This window comes from Engraulis encrasicolus, chromosome 6 (genome assembly GCF_034702125.1).
Source record: "Engraulis encrasicolus isolate BLACKSEA-1 chromosome 6, IST_EnEncr_1.0, whole genome shotgun sequence".
In the NCBI taxonomy this organism is placed as follows: domain Eukaryota; kingdom Metazoa; phylum Chordata; class Actinopteri; order Clupeiformes; family Engraulidae; genus Engraulis; species Engraulis encrasicolus.
The window spans coordinates 39855869-39880408 of NC_085862.1; the positions used below are offsets into that span (position 1 = coordinate 39855869).

Genomic DNA, 24540 nt, shown 5'->3' on the forward strand with positions numbered 1-24540 from the left:
ATCTTAAGATGGCTTCTGATGTCCAGCTCTTTCGTTCCAGCTGCAGTAAGATAGCGACTGCTATGGGTGGGATTGACTGAAAAAAAAACTCTCTTGCCATCCTCAGGCCTGCTGTTCAGACCCCTTTGTCCTGATGCTACTGAGAGGGAGGGGGCGCAAGGGATGGGTGGGGTCAGGGGTGCTGTATGGGGTCCATGGTGTCTGATTTTTCCACTTTTCCGTCTTATTACCATGGGAACCTTGGAGTGCAGATGGGTAGGCCGACCCAGGCCAAAAGGGGGATCATCCTTTCATTCTTCCTTTCTTTTCTTTTCTTTTCTTTTTTCGTTGGTGAGGTGCCCTGATGCCATCTTTTCCACAGAGCGATGCCTCCCAGCTCTGCTCCGATGCCTCAGTGCACCTCCTCTCCTCTCCATCTTGTGTCGCTCTCTTGTGAAATGATCAGTGGAGCCGCGCTTCTTTGTATTGGTTGCTCTCTCTCTCTCTCTCTCTCTCTCTCTCTCTCTCTCTCTCTCTCTCTCTCTCTTTCTTTCTTTCTTTCTTTCTTTCTTTCTTTCTTTCTTTCTCTCTCTCTCTCTCTCGTCGCCTCTGCTTCTTGTGGGCCTATGAGCTTTGAAAGCCTTAAAAGCCTTTTGCTGAGATCATGTGAGCAGAAGCTTTTGCTATATGGATAAGTGTCTCTGTCTGGATGCCTGTGGTAGATATAGCTTTCTAACACTGATTGCTATGGTGATGATGATGATGATGATGATGATGATTATGATGATGGATAATTATGACTTTGAAAATGAATATCGTCTGTGTGAAAATGATGATGGTGGAGATTTTGTGGGGAAATGTATATGCAATTTGAAAACTTATGATGATGCTAACACATGCTATCTGTCGAGTGTGAGTGCTCAAATTGTTCTCACATACACATTCACACATACACAGAATATCTGTCTCTCTCTCCCTCTCTCTCTCTCTCTCTCTCTCTCTCTCTCTCTCTCTCTCTCTCTCTCTCTCTCTCTCTCTCTCTCTCTCTCTCTCTCTCTCAAACACATGCACACACACACTCATACACAATCGACCTTCTATGTCTCAGTAGAGCTACTTCAGAAGTTCCTTTCTTCAGTGTACAGTACAGAGGAGCCCTTTGCCCTTTGCAAGGAGGCCCTGACCAGGAAGCCAGCCCAGCCCAGCAGAAACACATGCTCTTACATCCTCCCCACTCGTAGCAAACTTATGGGGAAAGGTCTTCCCTTGATATGTGGGTAATAACCAGCCAAGTCAGCATACAGCTCTGGAACAAAGCTAGCCTGGCTGTGAACCAGATGTGGCCCTGGGTCCAGTTTTGCTCTGTTCCCACGTTTGGCTGGTACAGTATAAGAAGAAGCGCTCTTGTGGGCGAATAACCACGAGTTCATGTCTGATGTGTGGTTTTCACTGGGTTGCATGACCAGACACATTCAGGAATCACAATGAAGACCAAACGCTTAGCCAAAAAAATCCATGAAATTGATACTGGGGCAGTTAATTCACCATCGTGGCTGAACCTGGCCTTCCATCACCCTATCTAACGCGTTCAAGTTTTTTTTTTAAGGCTCTCACAGTGTAGGGTGTTGATGCTCTTGTAGTCTGCCCGGCATGCAGATCCGCTTGGGGTCAGGGGTCAGATTTAATTGGAGTTCCTGGTTCTTTTCGCTCCTCGTGTGAGGCCCTGATGCTTTGAGGGTTAGGCCTTCTCCTCACAGCACGGCTCTGCTGCTGTGGCTCCAAATGAGGGTTTTTTCATACTTTTTCTTTTACTCTCATATTTTGACATCCATATCCTAAGAGCCACACACTCACATTTCCTACCAAGACTCCCAAGGGAAGCAAGCGTGCTTATTCACTTCATTTTTCTATACCTCTCTCTTTCTCTCTCCTCCTCCCCTTTTTTTCCTCTTTTTCAGTCACTTTCCCTTTCAGAATCTCTCCTTTCACTGCTTTTTCTCTCCCCTGCCTCCATCTGTGTTATTCACTACAACCTTCTGTGCTTATTCAGTTACTCACACTCTCTCACTCGCTCACTCGCTCACTCTTGCTCTCTCTCTCTCTCCCTCTCCCTCTTGCTCTGTATCTCTCTCTCTCTCTCTCTCTCTCTCTCTCTCTCTCTCTCTCTCTCTCTCTCTCTCACACACATGTTCTCTTTCTCTCTCGCTCTCTCCCCCTCTCTTTATTTGTTGTTCTCTCATGTCTCTTTCTTTTTCTCTTCACTTTTTGTGCCTTTTCCTTTTCTTTCCTCTTTTTGGATGAGTAATTTGACTTGTAAATGAGTTGCTAGCAGCCTATCTGAAAGTTGGGACATGGACAGAACTTTTCACTTAAAAACAACGATGAAAGGTTCTGTGAAAAGGTTGCTTTTAATAAAAGAAAACAAAGCAGAAAAAATGCAGTGGGTCTGCTGGCGTCTGATCTGCAGCATGTTAATATATGTAAAAATCAAACTCTTTGATTTGATGATAGTGATTTTCTGTTGTTCCGGGCAAATGGTCAAGATAAAAGTAACTTCGGTAATAGCATTTATTGCACATGCCCACACAAACACATTCCCACGTGCACACACACAGACACACACACGCGCACACACGCACAAACGCATGCACAAACACACTTGTGCACTCCCACCCCCTCCTTTTTGTAAACACGCACACATACACACACACACACACACACACACACAATCCCACATATGTTCACGTAAGCACACACACATATCGCATCCTGGTACATATGCCTACACACGCACACTAAAAAGCACACAGACACACACACACACACACACACACACACACACACACACACACACACACACACACACACACACACACACACACACACACACACACACACTTACACCTTGTTGTGTGTTTAATGAGTGCACAGCTCAGCCTCTCAATGCAGTCATTTGCATTCGCTAATAATGCTTCCAGAAGCCTTGCTTTGATGTAGGACTTAATTAAATAAGATACAATTATGAAACTGATTGATATCACTGATGCCTACAAAGGGTCTTACAATGGGGGGTGGGGGCCAAGGTATGGGTGATGGAAAACCGTATGGCTGGGTGCGGTGAAAATGGGGGCAGGAGGAGATGGGGGGGTAGGGGGGGATGAACACTAAAAACAAACTCCATTGACGTCAGCGGATGGCAAGGTGAACGCATGATATTGTATGGGGAAGATGGCTCGGGGTAAGGAGAAGGGTTGGGGTGGCGTGGGTAGGAGTGATGGAGGCGAGGCGAGGGGAGGGGAGGGGGTGGTGGTTTCAGGGTGAAGAGGAGCATACAGTAATCCATCAAAGCATGGAAAAGCGTCCTGTCTCAAGTCGGCTTTGCAGCATCGGCTGACAAGGCTGAGGGGGATTTGAAAGAGCGAGATGGGAAAAGAGGAGAAGAGGAGGTGGGGGGGGGTCTAGGAAGTGGGGGATGCTTTGCTGCTGAGAGGACATGACCGCACAGAGGGTCCGTTGAGGCCCTAGCCCTTCGGGGGGTGATTGTCTGGGTTGACTCTCTCTTGTCTCTTGTCTGGTTTGTGAAATGAAACAGATTGGCATGAGGGCCACTCTCCCCCCCCCATCCCCCCAGGTCCCCTTTATCTCATTCTGGACAAGTGCAGCCACTAGGCCAGGGGGGCTCTGAATGACCAGTGTTTGTGTGCGTGAATGTCTCTGTATGTGTGTGATTACTGTTTGTGCATGTGCGTGTGTGTGTCTGCGCCCATGTGTGTGCGTGCGTATGTGTGTGCGTATGTGTGTGCGCGTGCGTGTGTGTGTGTGTGTGTCCGTACGTGTGTATCCCCCTGTCTGTGTGCAGCTCTCCATGCTCTTCACGGAGGAGTGTGACAAGGTGCGGGACCTGATGCATGTGCACTCGTTCAGCTACGACTTCCACCTGCGCGTGGTGCACCAGTACCTGCTGGGCTCGCACATGACCCTGCGGCAGGGCTACCAGCTCACCGGTTTCCTGGAGGACTTTATACGCAACCACCCAGACATCCCCAAGTTCGGACGCAACCACGTCTTCCAAGGTACACCTTCTGCACTATTTGTGCCCAAAATAGTGTGTTTTCCAAAAATTCCCATCTCTTCTTTTGACCATGGTGGACGAATAAGAATCTATGCAGACACAGAATAGAGATACTTCATTGATCCCAAATAAGCTTAATTTGGTTACTGGGTGACTGGGCACCAAACTTATATTTATTTTTTGAACATGTTATTGACTTTCACGCTTACTTTTTGTGTTGACAAATGCTTTTATTGGACTAGTCGAGACTTGCAAAGGTGAACTGGAGGCTGTGGAGATGGCTGATGGGAATTCGGCTTTGTGAAGCCGGCATTAAAATCAGCACAATCTTCAATGCGCCACAGTTCCGCTTTCCATCCCATTTCATTAATGTGCATTTTTATCATTCCAGTAAAAATCCAATTCTGGTCGGAAACACATCATTCACTGGAAACACATACTTCACCCGACACACTTGCTTAAACAAATACATCTATCTACTGATGCACACTGCCATGAAGAAAGGGATGAAAACCATTTCAGTTCAGTCTCTTCTTTTCTGTGCGCGTGCGTGTGTGTGTGCGTGTGAGATTTCATGTATGTAGGTTATGATTTTTTTTTTCCAGTATGAAAGTGTTGAGATGGCAGGGAGTGGGAAATTGGTGTTGTGTATGTGCATGTATGTGTGTGTGCGCGTACGTGCAGATGTGTGTGTATGTGTTGAGAGAGAGAGAGAGAGAGAGAGAGAGAGAGAGAGAGAGAGAACATTAAGAATGATATGATATTCAGAGAAAAAAGAAAGATGCCAGAGAGACAACAGCTGAAAGAGGCAGAGAGATGGAGTGATAGAGAGAAAGTAGAGGATGCGACATAGGGGGGAAGAGAGAGATGTAGAGAGACACACAGAGAGAGAGAGAGAGACTTGGCCACAGGTGCAGCCCACACGCAGTTAAACAGGTAACGTGTGATTACTGGCTGTGTCTCCGCTCCTCGAATGGCTCAGTCAGAAGGGACCAGTCTGCCTCCAACACTATTGAAAACACTCATGATAGCCTGCCAACCTCTGTGTGCGTGCGTGCACGTGCGTGCGTGCGTGCCTGTGTGTGTGTGTGAATGTGCGCGTTGGCGTAATATCCCAATAACCCAGTTTGATTGATGGATTTTGTTTGTTTATATGTGGGTGTGGGCATGCATTGTTCGCCATGTATATCTGGCATAACGTGTGTGTGTGTGCGTGTTTGTGTGTGTGTGTGTGCACGTGTGACAGGGAGCTTCTCCATCTCGACGGGCATGATCACGGCGCACCAGCTGTACAACTACATCACGGACCACGCTGGCACCTATGGCATGAAGCCGCTACGTATGTCCAAGGCCCCGACCGCCCCGGAGAACAAGAAGGGGGCCCCCAACGCAGACCTCCACGAGTACGCCCTGGTGGCTCTGTGGAACAGGTACAGAGATACACATGCAGATACACAACACACACACACACACACACACACACACACACACACACACACACACACACACACACACACACACACACACACACACACACACACACACACACACACACACACACACACACACACACCTACACCTGGTGGCTCTCTGGAACAGATACAGGATCACACAAACACACTTACACACACACAGACACACACAATCACACACGCACACCTGTAAACATATTTAGTCATTTTCACATTTGCATGCACAGTAAGCTAATTTTTTATAGATTTATGCAAGCTTAGTGTGTGTAGGTACACACAGTAAACGCAGTACATAGTACACATGCTTACATAAGCACACACTGAAGTGGGAAATTATCCTAAATGACATTACTAGGGATTAATGTTTACCAACTTGTATTCAGCATACACAAATATTGTTTACACAAACACCTTATGCCTGTAAATGGAGTGAAATTAGGTCCTTCCAGTGCATATCAATCACCTAAATCAAATGAGAGCTTGGTCTGAAAATCTGAATACTTTTTTCATAAACATTGCATATTTCTTTCATTCACTAGTTGGTGAATGAAAAATTCGTTTTTTTTCTTGAGTTAGCAGGAGAGTGAATTTGCCAAGTGCACAACGTTTTTTTTTTTTACAGAATAATGCACACAATTTCTAACCAGAGTATGGTGAGACGCACAGTCTTGGTGGGGAAGGACATCCAAATTGCATTATTCTATTTTGAGACACAAAGGAAATAGTCTCAAATGTCTTACTTGAGCAAATAAAGTACAGCACCTGTTAAAAACTAGACTCGCTTAACTGTGAGGAGGTTGTGTGCCGCTGCCCTTCTAGAAAGAGTTTCTAAGGCAAAATATTCACATAAATGGTGAACGGACAGGGGAAAAAACTGAAAAGGGATATTGTGTACTTGAGGAAAGGTAATGTTGATTAAATGGGAAATGTACAAGAAATCAGACACACAAATCTTAATGAAGTGTTTAGATCTTAAAGATAAAGCTGTGATATTTACTAATGTAAATATGCCTGAGGAGTTGTAAACACACACACACGCATGCTCTCGAGCACAGTGGGGGAAACTGTGATGGTCTGGGAGTGCACAAGCCTATAATTTGTTCAAATAATCTTAAACAAGGACGGCTAAATCCATCCTCATGCTATACCCTGAGGATAGCTCTTCATTGAAGCCAGCTTTTTTCCCCTCAAACAACAAGGCAAAGACCCAAAGCGTTGTCCTAAATTATGCAAAACATATTTACCAAAGGAGGCAGGCAGAGTCGGTAGCTGTTGCAAATAAAGGCCTCTTTGATGAAGCCTCATTATCGAGTACAAGAAGGTTTATTTTAAGTAGAAGCTATCATTTCTAACTCGGGCAATGTCTTCATTTTGTTTATCAGCTTTTTTGTCATGGAATAGATTTTTAAAAATGTGTTTTTCATCTTCATGGTGTTGTGGATTTGCTCAAACACACACACGTACACACATGCGCACACACACACACACAAACGAACGCACAGATTGCTTATTGCTGGTGTTTGTATTATAATGTGTAATTTAAACCCAAGCAACTAAATGTTGGCAGAGCATGTTTTAATCATGTTTTAATCCACCTTTTGGTGTGCTGGCGTTAAGTCAAAACAGTGTGTGTGTCATGGCAGAGGGCATCCTACCTTGCCCCCACACCAAAAAAAGCAAAATTCTGATAACCGTAGCACAACCAAAGAAAATGAATTTGCTCGTAATACCATACCAGCCAGAGAGAGAGAGACATAGTAAGCAACTTGTGTTACTCCGCAGGAGACAGGTAGCAAAAAGACTGACAAACATCGGAAAAAAAAAATCGATAATGTGGGCTCGGCACCTAATTTTAGACTTGCAACGTTGGCAGGAATGAGCGGGCTCATTAATCCCAGTGAAGCTTCATTTTTTTAAAGTCTAATATTGTTTGAAGTCTCCATTGACCGGTAACATGTCCTCAGTTCCTCCCCAAAAAATTGAATTGCTAGCAAAATAGTCGTTTAATTCATCCGTGATGAATGTGTTAATATAATCGAGGCCAATGGCTGGGTAATAGATGATTGAGAAGCAACGATAATGAATGTTGTCACTTCTGCAGTCAGTGTTGTTGGCGAGAAATCTAAGGAAAGCATCTGTGAGCCGTGTCGTCAAACGGGGCTAGGTTGTAAGAAACTGGACTTCGCTTCAGTGCTTGAAAACATTTATCTCTCATCCAATAAGTTTCTTGAGATTACCTTTGTGTGTGTTTGTGTAGTGCTCACAGGAGCCACTTATTTTTTCGAATTCCATGCACATACAGTACCATGCAAGTTTGAGGATATTTCCATTCCAAGGTGTTCATTTGAGCGCAGTTAATGGAGATTGCCCATGCTGCATTCAAGAAAATCAGTGGCTCCTATTGTATTTGCATTTGTCACCTTTGCACTTGGTCTATCTTGTGACAGGCAGAGGAGTTGTATTATCTTTTATCGAGTTATTGCAAGTAATTCAGTTACCAGTTAGCCACCTGAGCAATATAAATGTATTTGCAGTCAAACATTACGGAACTTGGAGGAAAGCACGCTTTAAAAAAAAAAAAAAAAAAAGAGTTTCTATTTAAGGCGTTGTGTAATGCTGCATCAAATGGGTTATTTGTTACCGTTTTATTCTTTCCTTTGTTATATTAACAGTTTACTGTCCTAGTGGTGTTAGTGTGTTTTTTTTTTCTCCATAAAGCATGATCGTACATAATGACCGTGAACATTAATTTAAGGAAGGACATCAAACAGTGTAACCTGGGTGCTAAAAGGAACATTTGTCACTACTACAAATGTGTAGGAGGTGTACAGGAAAGCACATCTCTGTTAAACATGCGCAATTAAGGTCTACAATGTTGCTTTCACACCCACAGAGTTTATCTTGTCTTGTTTCAATTAGTTTAGTTATTTATTTAATTACTTATACTGGAGCCTAGTAAACAAAACCTGCCATAGCAACAGAAAACGTTTTTTTTCTGCCTGGCAGGTAGGTCTAGTGTCAACGCTATAGGGAATAATCATGGCTGAGCAACGGATCTGTCCTCTTATTACAATGCAATATCATGTTGCCGATTTTTGTTGCTGTTTTTGTTGTTTGTTGTGCAGCGTTTGAGAACATGGCTGTGCTAGACCAGTGTTTCTTAACTGGTGGGTCAGGACCCAAAAGTGGGTCGCAGAGGGTACCGGAGTGGGTCACTGAGCTGTGGTGTAAAAATGTATTAATTCACGCTTTTATTGTCAGTAACAAAAATTGAAACAAGAAGAGAGTGAAACATGTTAACCATGTTGTATGTCAGCATACAATTCAAATGCTGATGCATATTGTCAAATACATGCATATATTATTTTGATATTATTTGAAGATTCTAACGGCATGACCAAAAGTTGGGTCAGCACGTAATGACCATGGAAATTGAAGGGCCTAGTGCTATTTCATTTAAGAACCATTGTGCTAGACTATTACTGCAGTTCAGCAGTTTACGTGCCACTCGTTTGTGCCTCCCACCACCTCTTGCCTAGGGTGCAACCCCAGGCTCTGCAGTCCATTTCATGTTATATTCTGGCCTAGCAGGCTACTTGTACTGAGCCTGTTGGAGGTGAAGCTACATGAAAGCTGAGAACTGGGCGATTGACAGGCACTGGCGATCAGTTTGAACCCCTTTTGGTTAAGGTTATTGCACCTTCTGTCTGGAACAAAGGGAAGTGGTGCGCAGAGTTCTTTTTATAGAGCTCCATAACTCCCGCTGAAACAAATGAATGGATAGCTGCTGCTTTTCTTTTATCCGCCAACACCCCCACTTGCACTACACACACACACACACACACACACACACACACACACACACACACACACACACACACAGACACACATACACCCCCACTTGCACTACACACACACACACATACACACACCACACACACCACACACACACACACACACACGGCACACTGACTCCCCTGACTCACCTTTTCATCATTTCCTTTTTGCACCAGCTCGGGGACATTTAAGGACTTGGACGGCGTGCGTCACCACGACGACTTTGACGTGTCCCTGCTGGTGTGTCACAACGCGGCGCCATTCGAGGAGCAGTCTGAGGGAGAGCGCCACCTGCTGAGGTGAGAGGGCAGGTGCAAGTGAGCCGGACAGACATGAAGGAGGCAGCCGTGGCCTACTGGTTAGGGGGGGAGGGGTGGCCTTAAGATCAGAGGGTTGCAGGTTTGAATCCCACCCTTACCTCTGCCTACTGTATACCTTCATCCAGGCCAGAAGTGCTGTTGAGCAAGGCACCTAACCCCACATTGTTCCAGGGAGGGACTGTATCCAATATCCTGTAAATAACTGTAAGTCACTTTGGATGAAAGCGTCAGCAAAGTGCAATGTCATTTAATGTAATGATATCACTTTCTTACAATAGATATACTCTATAGTACATATGCACTAAGGCCCATTGTGTGCAGCACCACAAGTGTTGCAGTTGTGTTTTGCAATGCTGCTGCTTACTGAGAGAGACACATGGAGAGATGAGCAAGCCAGACAGACAGAAATGGAGGAGCCAATCATATCTCTTTCTTACAGTGGATATAGTGCATTTACACTAAGCTCTATTGTTTGCAGCACCATGGTTCCTGACTATGCTGTGTTGTTTTTGCCATGTTGCTTACTGAGAGAGAGAGAGAGAGAGAGAGAGAAAGAGAGAGAGAGAGAGAGAGAGAGAGAGAGAGAGAGAGAGAGAGAGGAGAGTTTGCAACTTTGTAAGAGTTTGTATGTGAGAGACTCCTGTGCGCAGGCCTGTGGGTGAGTGATGTAATGTGTAATGCTGTGTGAAGACATACACAGCTGTGGTTGTGTGCACATGTTTAATAATGTAATGGTGCGTGTCTCCTTTGCAATGCTGTGTATGTGTCTGTCTGTTTGTATCTTATTTCATTCTGTGTGAGCGTCTCATATGTAATTCCCTGTGTATGTCTGTGTCTGTTTGTGTGTGTATGTCTGTGTCTGTGGTTGTGTATGTCTGGGTTTTGTTTGTCTTGTATGTCTGTTTGTGATTGTGATGTGTCTGTGTTTGTGTTTCTGTGTGTGTGTTCATGTGGGCATGCTGCAGGCTGCGCTACTACGTGATCATGACCAGCCAGCGCGAGCTCTTCCCGCGGCTGACAGCCGACATGCGGCGCTTCAAGAAGCTGACACAGATCCACCGCGACCCCGCCGCTACCATGGCCGGCTCCGCTCCAGCCACCGTCATCGGCACCCCCACCCCTACCCTCACTTCCACCATCCACCCAGACCCACGTCCCCTGCCCACCACCGAACGCCGCAGCACTCACACCTCCGAGTCTGATCTCTGGGACGAGGCCACAAACTCAGTAGCCACCCCCACAGCCAACACCTCCTCCTCCTCCTCCTCCACGGTCACCACCCCGACTCTTCCCCGCATCGCCTCCGTCGCCAGCCTGGAGCCTGGAGGAGGAGGAGGGGGCCTCTCCCTGCCTGGCCTTGCTTCCGTGGACGGCTCCGGGTCTGGCTCCGGGTCCTGCTGCTTCGAGCTGGGCCTGACCTACCCGTCGCCCCTCTTCCCTCTGCTGGGCTCGGAGGTGACGGCGGCACACCGGCGCATCCAGAGCAGCGTGGAGCAGGCCATGGGCCACTGCCGGCGCGACAACCTGTGGCGGCGGCTGTTCCACGGCGAGCACCTGGCCTCCGACAAGCTGAAGCTCAGCAAGCTGGCCTTCGCCGAGCTGGAGGAGCTGCTGCAGGCCGTGCAGAGCAGATCGGTGGGGGAGGTGGACCCACAACTGGTGAGGAGGATATGAATACACACACATGCACACATACACGCACACACACACACATATAGAAATATCAGTCGGGGAGGTGGACCCACAACTGGTGAGGAGGAGATGAATACGCGCACACACACATACGCGCGCACACACACACACACACACACACACACACACACACACACACACACACACACACACACACACACACACACACACACATATATACCACATATATTGTACAGTACTATACACATATAAAGACATGCTCATACACACATACAGAGCTGATCAGTTGGTGTGGTGGACCCAGGACTGGTGAGGACATATAGGTACATGCACACAGTATACCACACACACACACACACACACACACACACACACACACACACACACACACACACACACACACACACACACACACACACACACACACCACATAAAAATATTAGCAGAGCCACTCAGTCGGGGAGGTGAACCCACAACTGGTGAGGACAACATGTAGTGCACACACACTCGCACACCTCACACTGTATGCATACAGAGCTGCAAGCGCACTCACACACATGTTTATTTACACACTCTTATACATGCATACAATCGTGCAGCTAAACATACAGTGTAACATGAAATGTGACAAATAAACACACATACAGTACAGAGGTAAATGTGCATGAATCCATACATGAACAGCATGCTGTCCAGATGCTTTTGGCCGGCAGATGCTCAAAATAAACAAAGTATCAGGAAAAACACACCGTGCATACACAAGACTTTGCTGAAAATGCACAGTCCCTAACCACAACCACAGCTGCACATACAAAATACTGTGCATGTTTTGCTCAGATAGATTGGATTGCTGTTTCAGAAATGTGGTGTGTGTCGGTGTGGGCGTACCTGTGTGTGGTGTTATATATGCTGTATGCACTGTACTGTATGCATACAGTTCCTCCCCGTTTATTTTCAGCCAATATATCACATATTGAGCCGGCGGAGAAAGAGCACCTGTCTCTTCCATAGTTTTATATAGACATCCATTTCCTGTACGGTGTGTGTGTGCGTGTGTGTGTGTGTGAGAGAGAGAGCGAGCGAGAGAGAGAGAGAGAGAGAGAGAGAAAATGAGAATCCGCTCCATCAGTGTGTGTGTCTGTGAATATGAATGTGAAAATCGATCACAAAACTCCTCCATAGTCAACCATTGTTTTTCAGATCCCCGCTGTGTGTGTGTGTGTGTGTGTGTGTGTGTGTGTGTGTGTGTGTGTGTGTGTGTGTGTGTGTGTGTGTGTGTGTGTGTGTGTGTGTGTGTGTGTGTGTGTGTGTGTGTGTGTGTGTGTGTGTGTGTGTGTGTGTGTGTGTGTGTGTGTGTCTGCTCATACTGTGCCCGTCTGTGGCTTTGTTTACTTGTGTGGTGTGTGTGTGTAACCATGGATGTTTGTATGCACAAATATATTTGTGTGGTTGGGGCATGTGTGTGTGGGTGAAGGTTTATGCATAACAGTATTTGTTTCTGCATAATTGTGTGTGTGTGTGTGCGCGTGTGTGCATGTGTGTGTTAGTTAGGACCAAAACATACCAAGGCGGAACGGAACGGTCGCAGGGCGGACGCGGTCTTTCTGCTTAGTTTTGGCCGGCGTGCTTTTCTCTGCCTTGCACACTGACAGCGTCGGCGTGCGCGGCCAGTCCTGTTCAAAACCCTCCCCACAGCTAAAGCTAGCATGCTACTTTGCCATTCATTTGAATGAGACACCGCCGGTCGCCGGCGTGAAAAATACGCTCGAGTTCTATTTTCCAAATGCAGCGCGGCGCGGAGCCGGCTCCCGCGCCGCTGACGCCCGACTACCGCCGGTTGGTGTGTAAGGACAGATAGGTTTCAATGTATTTTCACAGACGCCGGTAAAAAACGCGGCCGTTCCGCGACGCTTTACCGCCCTGGTGTGTAAGACCCCTTAGTCTGCAGCTTTGACAGCAGCAGGATCAGTGGTAGGCAGTGCTGTTGGGAAAACAGAGTTTCAGCACGTCACCTCGTCACCACACACACACACACACACACACACACACACACACACACACACACACACACACACACACACACACACACACACACACATAATAATGAGAGCGCCACAAGTCAGCCCTTTAATTCCAACACTCCATCACTCCACTCAGTCCTTTCTCTTTTTTATCCTCTCTCTCTCTCTCTCTCTCTCTCTCTCTCTCTCTCTCTCTCTCTCTCTCTCTCTCTCTCTCTCTCTCTCTCTCTCTCTCTCTCCCTTTCTTCCTTCCTTGTCTCCTTTTCTCTTTCCTTTCCACTCTCACTGTATCTCTTTGCACATCCCTGATTTTCTTTTTCTTTCTCCCTCACCTTGTTCCCCATCTCTTTCCCCCTCTTTGTTTCCGAGCTCCTTCCTCCTTGTCTGTCAGTCACACGCGTGTGCAATGCACTCATTCTTCACTCCATCTCGGGCAAGACGGAGGTGGAGAAAGAGAGAGTAGAGCGCTGTAATGGATCAGGAGGCTGTAAAACACCAGTCAGTGCCAGTCACTCAAGTCATTTCCTGCACCACTATTGCACGCACACACACACACACACACACACACACACACACACACACACACACACACACACACACACAGGCACACACAGGCACGGTCGTGCACACACAAATGCACACAGACACATGCTTCTGCGAACATATGCACGCTCATGGCCACACACACGTATACACACACAGAGATCACAGAGATATACACAAACACATACACACAGAGAGATACACACACAGATGCACACATACATGTGCGTGCACGCACGCACGCGCACGCACGCACGCACGCACACACACACACACACTTACTAGCCATTTAGCACATTACCCCCGGCTACCCTCTGCAATCATCCTCCGCTTGCCTTTGTTGGCGTGCGGGTCCCAGTTGCTTCTTCTTCCGAGTGTAATCATTTCAATTTTACCTCATTACAGCAGGTGGAAGAGCCCCAGCTCCAGTTGCACCTCACACTAGCAGCGGCTGCCACTCTCGTGTCTAGAAAGTCAGTTCACCCTCACACTCAGATAGACATACACTTGCACCTACTTTATAAACACACACACACATGCACTTGCATGTGTTTACACAGACACACACCTCGCGTGAGCGTGTGAGCGCGCACACACGCACACACACACAGTTTACATACAGTTTACACACGCTGTCTTACACACACACACACACACACGCACACACAGAGAAACACACTCACTACAGCTGAGATACAGTCTACACACGCTGTCTTACACATACACACACACACACACACACACACACTGACATAAACTCACATGCACTCACTCTCACACATGCACTCACTCTCACACATGCACACACACACAGACACATGCACCTTCACCCACACAACTCTTTTTGCCCATTACTGCTGTAGCTACAATTGACATCATTTGGCGTTCAGAAAGAAACCACCCCACCACTTCCCATCATCAGAGAAAGCTTTCAAGTAGTTTCCCCTCTTGAGAGCTGAAGGTGAAGATTGTGCACATCCCAGGAACAGGTGCAGGAAAAAAGGCTGACTAATGTTAGTGTGAGGAGTGAGGAGTCAAAGGCATTCTCAATAGGGGAATTTTATAGTGCAGAGTCCGCACACTTAAAATCCATTTTTCTTGCCATTTTTATTCCATGACAGGATAGGATGCCGTTTCGACTGTCGATTTCATGGAATAACAATGCAAAAAAAAAAAAAAGGATTCAAAGTGCGCGTACTCCTCACTCCAAAATTCCATTGTTGAGAGTGTCTTTGTTCCAGGTGCTTATTCTGACCCTAAGTGGTATCATAACACTGATTCTTGAGAAAGTGGCTAAAACAGGTTGTAATGTTGACAGAAAAAAACAAAGTGAATTACAAAATTATATGGTATATCCTCGTAGACTAAGGTCTTGGCTTTTCAGAAATGCACAAGGCCAATCTCCCCATTATGTATTTTTTTCAGAAATCAGGCTTTTCTCCGATCATACCTTGTTTTTTGTCAACACCGTCAGACACAATTAAAAGTTATTAAAATTGTATTGATTTGGTTGCATATGTATCTGGAGTTTTTAAGTGATTATGTGTATTTTTTGGTTCACACATATGCCTTTAAATGTTGAAAATTCACTTTTGTTCTATTTTGATACTGTTTCATGTGTTCTAATTTTAAAATATGTACCGTCATACGATGCTTACTTAACGCCTAAATAGAACAAACAATTTTTTGTAATTTCACAAATATTTGTGTAGGCTTAAATTGGCTATTACTTTGATATTTCAACAACTCCTAAGGAAAATGTTGTAAGCACATTCCTTTAAAATGTCCAAAACTCCTTCTTACGGTGGTGACTTAAGAACTGACGGTGGTGACAGTAATCTGAGAGTGGAGAAAGTGGCCTAATTAGTACCTGCATTTAGCAAAATAAATAGCCCTCTCAAGTCAATGGCATCTTGCATAAACACTTTATTTGTGTGTGTGCACAGTATGAGCATGTGTTTTTACTTCATTAGTTAGATCGTCTAGGAAGTAAGCCACTGGTTGTTGACAATGTGGTAAAAACAGCTTTTAAGTTGTTCAAATCCAAAATATAGAGGCGTATTATCATAGATGTAGGTCTTGGCTGTGCAGTGAATGCATTGGCCAAGCTCCCCATGTTTTAACATTTTTCATAAAATGGGCTCTTTCTTGTTTTGTCAACAGCGGCAGACAGAATTAGAAGTAAAAACACATGTTTACTGTATTAAAGTGAATTACTTTAACAATTCAACATAACTGCAGATACTTATTGTATGCATATTCTTAAAACATGTCAAAAACACGTAAAACATGTGTTTTTTGGTGAACTCCATCAGATGTCACCACCGTCAGGTTTTCTGACAAAAAAACCTCCAAATGCACCTCAGTGGTGGCTAGAGTATCATTTTGGATCACAATTATTACTAACATGCCTAGTAATGTTTCATTAACCAGCACAATTTAGTAAAATATGGAACAACATGATGAGCAGAACAAAATCTGACAGTGGTGACATCTGACGGTGTGAGACAAAAAAAAACACTCTTTTAAATATTATGCATTGTTTGTTCACATTAGCCATTTCATTTTCGCTCTGTTTCTTGGGTGCTTCATACCTTTTCTGAAAAAAATTATATTTATTAACATTAATGTAATACAATACTATTAAAACCCCTGACGGTGTTGACAGTTTATGGTTGGGACAGTACCAGTGTCCAAACAAATTAACAAATTGAGGACAAAATAATTACACTTACAGGAGCTTCAGTGATGGTGAAGTAGGCAGTAGAGCTAAAGGTTTGAAAAGGGGTCCTCAGTAATGAAAATGACCTTGTGCATACCTGATTTTATTGTCTTTTAGAAAAAATCTGACGGTGGTGACCAATATGCTGGACACATTTTGAGCAATCAGTAAATAATAGTAAATATTGTTTTACATCCACTATGTGCACATCTGTAGAACAACTTTAATATGGTCTTCCACATCATGGTGATATTGTTCAATTCTGTTAGTGATTTTTGTATTTTAAGTCAATTGAAATGATGATGCCAGTCCTTGGGACAGGCGTTTTTACAGGGTGTGGACAGGTTTATAGCCATGAAAAGTAATAAAATTACACTTAAATATTTCAAACAACTGTGTATTCGTGTGACAGACCCCTTGGCCATTACCTGGGTTCATTTTGTTTGTGAAAATTTAGTTGATTTTCAACAGAATTAATATTTTACTGCAGGGACATGTTTTTGCCAAACTTTCAAGAATCAGTGATAACCATGTTTTTGTGCCTGTAACTATCAAAGGTACACCGTTCTCTGGTCTTCCATCTGGACGCTTGTCAGTTAGGGTATAAAGTCAGTGACAGATTTTTTTGTTTACGCAATGAGTCGGTGGGACGGATTTCAAGATGGCTGCATTAAAAGGCATTAAAACAACCCTTTGGTGTCTAGTTATGCCCATTTTCATTTTTTCATGTGTGTGTGTGCGCATCTGTGTATGTGAGTCTCAGTCTGAGCCTCTTTTTGACCAAAATTCAAATTCAGAGTTGGTTTATTAGTATGAGTTTTGAGATTCAATCTCCGAAAGCATAGAAAACATCACAACCACAGCATCACAAGTTATGATTCATAACCATGCATTCACATCTTTCTCTCTCTCTCTTTCTCTCTCTTTCTCTCTCTCTCTCTCTCTCTCTCTCTCTCTCTCTCTCTCTCTCTCTCTCTCTCTCTCTCTCTCTCTCTCTGCTCATCTCTGTTTTCTTCTTATCATGCACACAGACAGACGCTTTCTATCACTCCCTGTCCGACTGTCAGTCAGTCTGCCTTCTTGCTCTCGGTCCGTCTTTTCACCCCCCTCTTCTCCATATCTCTTCTTTCTCTGCCTTCCCCCTCCCAATGTCCCATCTCTTCTCTCATCCATTCCCACTCCCTCCTCTTTTTTTGCCTCTCTCTCTCTCCTCTGTCCTCTTTGAGCCACAGGGAGTTTGGGTTCCCAGGAGGCCGAGGCGAGCTCTTAAGTGCCACTCGCCTCTCAGAATATAAATTTGCCTTTTGATTCCCGTGCAGCATTTACATCCAGCTTTCGGCTTTCTCTTTCTCTCTCTCTCTCTCTCTCTCTCTCTCTCTCTCTCTTGCTCTCGCCCTCGCTCTCTCTCGCTCTCTTGCTCTCTCTCTCTCTCTCTCTCTCTCTCTCTCTGAAAACACACACACACACACACACACACACACACACACACACACACACACACACACACACCATCTCCCAATCAAACCTCTCCACACACACCCAACCTCTCCGAAACGCAAACCTTACACACACACCCACGCACCCAAAGTCAAACCTACACACAGATGAACACACGCACACACACATACACGCACACACGCATGCAGGCACACACACACACACACACACACACACGCACACACACACACAACTCTCCCAGAAATGCACCAGTGAGTGTCAGTGAGGCTCGTCGGCAGCCCCTGTGTGAATGCTAATGTCAACGTGTGTGTGTGTGTGTGTGTGTGTGTGTGTGTGGGTGTGTTTGTGTGTGTGTGTGTGGGTGGGTGGGTGTTTGGTGCTGGTGATCAGTGCCAGCCCCTTACAATGCAGCCAGAGACAGGGCCCCCAGTGGCAAGGCCCTGGATACGAGCGATACGCATATTAAGACAATCCACCCCCCACACGCACACACACACACACACACACACACACACACACACACACACACACACACACACACACACACACACACACACACACACACACACACACGCATGCACACACCAAAATTACATTCACCTCTTAGCCAACCCCAGCACTTACACAGGCACACATTTGCGCTCTCTCTCTCTCTCTCTCTCTCTCTCTCTCTCTCTCTCTCTCTCTCTCTCTCTCTCTCTCTCTCTCTCTCTCTCTCTCTCCTCTCCTCGCATCCTGTGGTCCTGCCGTAACTCTGCTTCTTCTCCATGCCCAAATCAGATTTCGTTTGTGTGCGTGTGAGTGAGCGTGTGCATGTGCACCCATGTGTGTGGTGGGTCCGTGAGTGTAGTGGTGGGTGGAATGTGAAATTTGCCTGATAATTCAGTATCTTGGCCGGAATGTCTCCTCCTATTTAAATGACTTGTTTTTAAAAATCAAAGAAGAGGAGGCTAATGGGCCTTGGGGGCGTTATCTAGCCGCCACTGCTGCTACTGCTACTGCTGCTGCTACTGCTGCTCCGCTACGCATGGCTTCATGCAGAACGGCAGCCACTAGGCAGCCAGCAGCCAGCCTCCAGCAGCCTTGAGCAGGGCTTCTCAAACCTATTTGGGCCGGGGACCCCTAGTGGAGCAGAAAATGTGCCAACCAAGGACGCCCTCATAATAGCACCCCAAATACAGGGCCGGATTAATGCACAGCCTAAATATGGCTGCAGCCTACGGCCCCCTCACCTGCCAGGATTGGCCAAAAGTGAATAATTGCAGAATTGTGACAAGATGCACTATTGAGAAATTCATATGTGGTGTTGAGTACAGTTGGTAGACATGTTGCCTTAATTCCTAGCTTGTAATAATGTTGCTGTCTATGTTAATTTGTCGCAAGATTTGTCCTCGGCAACAGCAATGTGTAGCCTAGGGGCCTCCGGCCATCTTAATCCGGCCCTGCCCAAATGACAGCTATTCTTTTGAAAAGTAAGTAAGTAAATTTTAAGACAAAAGTTGACCCCCTGTTTTCCATTAATGTGGGTCTATTGCTGCAGCGATTTTTGTACTGCACTTTTGTACTGCACAACATTGTTCATGCATGGCCCCTGGCAATGTGCTGCAGTCCCTCTGACCCCACTTTGAGAACCCCTGGTCTAGAGCAGCCTGTTCCTCCACATCCCTCCAGTCACCATAAGCAGGGCCGCTGACAGCTTTGGCCAGGCCCGGGACAAAATCATCTGAAAGGGCCCCCAGCCCAATAATGAGGACCCAATTCTGGGCCCCCTCTCCCTGGGCCCGGGAAAATTGTCCCCTTTGTCCCCCCCCTGTCGGCACACCTGACCATAAGGGCCAGTAAACATAAATAGCATGGAAGAATGCAAAAAAAAACTAAGCACAAAGCACCTACCATAACTGAGTAAACGAAAGCAAAGCCTCTGGCAGGAGGGACATTTGTGGAAATAGAACGGTTATAAACTGTCAGAACGCAGCTCCTTTGTAAACTGCTTTTCCTAATGATATGAATAATTCTGCTTTTCCTCCCATTAGGCTTGCTTTATTTCATTGTCTTCATTGTTCTGCCTAGAAAAAGTTAGCACACCGTTTTTGTTAACTTTACATGTGTGTGTGGGCAGTATGTTGTGTTTATCCCTGTCTGCATGCATGCTTTTAGTGTGTGTGTGTGTGTGTGTGTGTGTGTGTGTGTGTGTGTGTGTGTGTGTGTGTGTGTGTGTGTGTGTGTGTGTGTGTGTGTGTGTGTGTGTGTGTGTGTGTGTGTGTGTGTTTATATTCAGTGTGGGTGTGTGTGTATGTGTGTTTATATTCAGTGTGGGTGTGTGTGTATGTGTGTTCATGTATGAGTGTGTGTGTAATTTAATTGCCTGTTCTGTTGTCCGTCCCTGTATCCAGGACTGCTTCCTGTCCATGAGCCCCAGCTGGTACCAGAGCCTCATCAAGGTGCTGCTCACCCGCTTCCCCCAGAGCTGCAGGCACTTTGTGGACGACAGCGGCATCCAGTACCTGGTGAGCTTCCAGCACACACATGCACACACGCACACGCACAAGCACACGCGCACACACACACACACACACACACACACACACACACACACACACACTACATTCAAACACTACATACAACAAGCACACTTAGGCACACGTTTTGTGGACGATAGCGGTATCCAGTACCTGGTGAGGTTCCAAGACACGCACATATGCACACACACACACACGCACATGCACATACACACTACACACACACACACACACAACACACACACACACACACACACACACACACACACACACACACACACACACACACACACACACACACACGCACGCACGCACGCACGCACACAGCACACAAGAAGCTAACTTACATATACACACTCCCTGATGCACCTATACACTGTAAACAACAGCAGCATTCAGTACCTGATGAGGTTCTAACACACACACACACACACACACACACACTCCCCACACGACACATACAGCATGAATAGACGCACGCACATGCCTGTATATACAGCATGCACACACACACTCCCCACACGACACATACAGCAAACATGCACGTACATACATGCCTGCATATACACCACACACGCACGCACGCGCGCGCGCACACACTCCCATATGCCAGCAACAACACCCATCACACCGCCACATCCCCACACATGGATATTACCTGATTACCTAATAACTCTGCTTTTGACCTTTTCAGCAAAATAGCAGGCGCTGGCATGATATATGGTAGTTGTAATGAGATCTGTGTAAAAATCTTTTCACTCTGGGCACCCTTTACTGTCTGTCAGAGAGCTCTGCAATCAGCTGTGACATTTTAGGGAGTTGCCTCACAATTTTTGGGGGGTGGGTGGGGATGGCTGGCGGGCAGTACAAGAAAGCACATGACTCGTGTGAAATGCAAGATGACTGAATGACAAACCACAGGTGTGACATTTTAGGGTGTTGCCTACTGTAGTACTTCGATGGGGGTGCAGTACAAGAAAACGCACGTCTAATGTTGTTCATGTATAAACGTAGATCAGGAGGAAGCCCATGGATGATTGACAGCTGTCATTACCTGCTCCTGCCTTTGCGGAGATTTAATCCCTCCTCCTTTCACTTGTCTTGCGTGAAGGCTTACTGAATTGTCCCACGCCCTCCCCCTATTCCTCCATTGCAGTGCAGCACCCAGCAACAATTCCTCTATACACATAGGGGGTGTGAGCGGATCTCATCCCGTATGATCTCTGCTTAAAGCATCCAGAGACAGAGTACAGTACAAGAAAACACATATCTAATTCACTCATGTGAAATGCAAGATGACAGAACGACAAACCACAGGTTCGTGACGAGCAGCCACCGGAAGCCGTTTAGTAGCAGAAGAATGGCTCTCCGTGACAATATTCTGGAGTCGCAGATGTCTTGACATATTATCCTCCCATGAAGAAGTCCCACAGAACGGTCCCGTTTGAGTAAGTGAACTTAAGTTCACACCGTTTTTAAAAAACTGACACCGAAGTCGGTCACGGATGGCTCACTAAAGAGTTCCTCTTTTTTTGTCGGTAACCTTCGGGTATTTCTACATCTATTATCTCGGTGAAAAAATTGAGGCTTTTTCCTCATGACATGCCCGAGGACACAGGCGCTACCTGCTGTGACGTGTCAGCCCCGTGATTCAATAAAACACCCAACAAGCAAAGCAATCCAAACAAACCGCCTTGATTAAAAAGCCTCCAACCATGCAGATTATCCCTAGCATGCGCGCAGTGTGTGGCAAAGAGAGAGGAGCGGCGCATCCTTAAAAATGGCTGCGAGCAAATTAAAAGTCCCCAATCTCTTTCTTTCCCTCTCTCTCCCTCTTTCCTCTCTATCTCTTTCTCTTTCTCTCTCTATCTCTTTCTCTCTCTCTCTCTCTCTCTCTCTCTCTCTCTCTCTCTCTCTCTCTCTCTTTATCCTCTCTATCTCTCTCTGTCTGTCTCTCTGGCGCGCTCTCTCTCTCGGCCACTCTCTCTCTCTCTCTCTCTCTCTCTCTCTCTCTCTCTCTCTCTCTCTCTCTCTCCCCTTTTCCCAAAGTCAAGGCTGACTCAACTTGGTGTGCGCCAACATCAAAACCGTCACTTTAAGCTCGAGGCACAAGAGCCAGTGCTAATCCCAGCTAGTTCTCAACCACTCTGCGGGGTGCCAGTATATTTTTTATTTGTGTGCGTGTGCGTGTGCGTGTGCGCGCGGCGCATGCATTTTCATGATGCCAGTATTGTGTGTGTGTGTGTGTGTGTGTGTGTGTGTGTGTGTGTGTGTGTGTGTGTGTGTGTGTGTGTGTGTGTATGTGTGTGTGTGTGTGTGTGTGTGTGTGTGTGTGTGTGTGTGTGTGTGTGTGTGTGTGTGTGTGTGTGTGTGTGTGTGTGTGTGTGTGTGCGCCTTTTCATGATGCCACTTTTGTGTGCGAGCGGTGTTTGCGTGCATGTGCGCGTGTTTGTATGCATATCCATGCCTCAATGCTGTATAGTTCAATATGTTACGTAAGACATATATCTCTTCATGTGTGAGGTGTATGTTTTTTCATGTGTATATAAATGTTCATTTTTAGAGAGAGACAAAAGTGTGTGTGTGTGTGTGTGTGTGTGTGTGTGTGTGTGTGTGTGTGTGTGTGTGTGTGTGTGTGTGTGTGTGTGTGTGTGTGTGTGTGTGTGTGTGTGTGTGTGTGTGTGTGTGTGTGTGTGTGTGTGTGTGTGTGTGTGTGTGTGTGTGTGTGTGTCAGGGTGTGTAAATGTGTAACGAAAGGCCTTTGAATCAGTTTTAAGGTTAGCAACAGTCGACCAGCATCTACAAGCAGGGTCCTGTAGTTAATTACAGACTATTTTGTACTCTGTGGTTTTGTTCTTTTTTTATTCGTTTCTGTTGTTGTGCTGAAGGTAACTTTTGCTTCAAATTGAAATATAAGGGCAAAGGCACCCTGCCCAGGGTCAACTTGAACTTCACTGAAATTGAAACTTCATCCCGTTTCCATGGCTCCTGCTATGCCCACCCCTCTCCTCTCGCCAACAACACCCCCCACCCCCTACTCCAATCAGCACGCGGGTTGACTTCAGTGAAAGTTTTCAGAAAAGAGAGAGAGAGAGAGAAATAATCAATTCAACAAATTCCGAAACTTCTGTGGGCTTCTGTCGAGGCGAGTGTTGGCATCTTGTTAAAGGGGCTGCACAAAAAAAAGAAGAAAAAAAAGAAAAAGAAACTAAAAAAAAAAAAGACGAGAGGGGAAAAATTCACTAAGAGCACTCTCAAGAGTGGGATTAAGAGGAGTCTTGAGGGGGGAATAATTGTCAGTCGGCCCGTAGTGTCAGGGGGGTTAGTCTCCTGCTTAATTTTGTAATTGCCAGGCTGGGGATCAAACGCAGGGAGGAGACTTTGGTGCTGGAGATTGCTTGTGCTGATGACAGCCAGGAGCCTGGATGGCTTCTTTTCTTCCCTCTTCCCCAGCCCCTACAATCCTAGTCTACACACCCCACCCCCACCGAGCCTACCACTACCTACCAGTACCTCAAGAGTAGAGCTCGGTAAACAAAACTCTCTGTACTTCATACAGTCAGGAAGCATGTGAGGATCTTTTTGAATGCCATATGCCAGAGCACTACTCTATTAGGGAACCTGCAGGAATGAAAATTAACAAATTCTAGATTAACGGCATCATATTATTTACTCTTTTATATTCTTCACTGTTTTTGTCTCTACCTAAAATGTCTTATACATTCCCTCAGTCCTTCACTCTGAACCCGGCATATCCTCACACCTCTGGCTGTTCTCTCTCTCTCTCTCTCTCTCTCTCTCTCTCTCTCTCTCTCTCTCTCTCTCTCTCTTTCAGGCTGTTCTGAATCAAAAGTTCACCGACTGCTTTGTGCTCGTCTTCCTTGACGCCCAGGCAGGCAAAACGGTAAGCACCACACTGCACCAGCAGGTCCTTATCTCTAAAC

The 24540-nt window shown here is 45.9% G+C and overlaps 1 protein-coding gene across 3 annotated transcripts in view; it reads left to right on the forward strand.

The window, feature by feature from the left end:
- The window catches only part of szt2 (SZT2 subunit of KICSTOR complex), a 178512-nt gene that overhangs the window by 150407 nt on the left and 3565 nt on the right, over nt 1-24540 (forward strand). For all 3 annotated transcript variants that reach the window (XM_063201598.1, XM_063201599.1, XM_063201600.1), the window contains 6 exons: nt 3839-4052; nt 5298-5481; nt 9537-9659; nt 10646-11339; nt 20471-20584; nt 24432-24500. In XM_063201598.1, the coding sequence (XP_063057668.1) occupies nt 3839-4052; nt 5298-5481; nt 9537-9659; nt 10646-11339; nt 20471-20584; nt 24432-24500 (1398 nt within the window). The remainder of the gene's footprint in view (nt 1-3838; nt 4053-5297; nt 5482-9536; nt 9660-10645; nt 11340-20470; nt 20585-24431; nt 24501-24540) is intronic.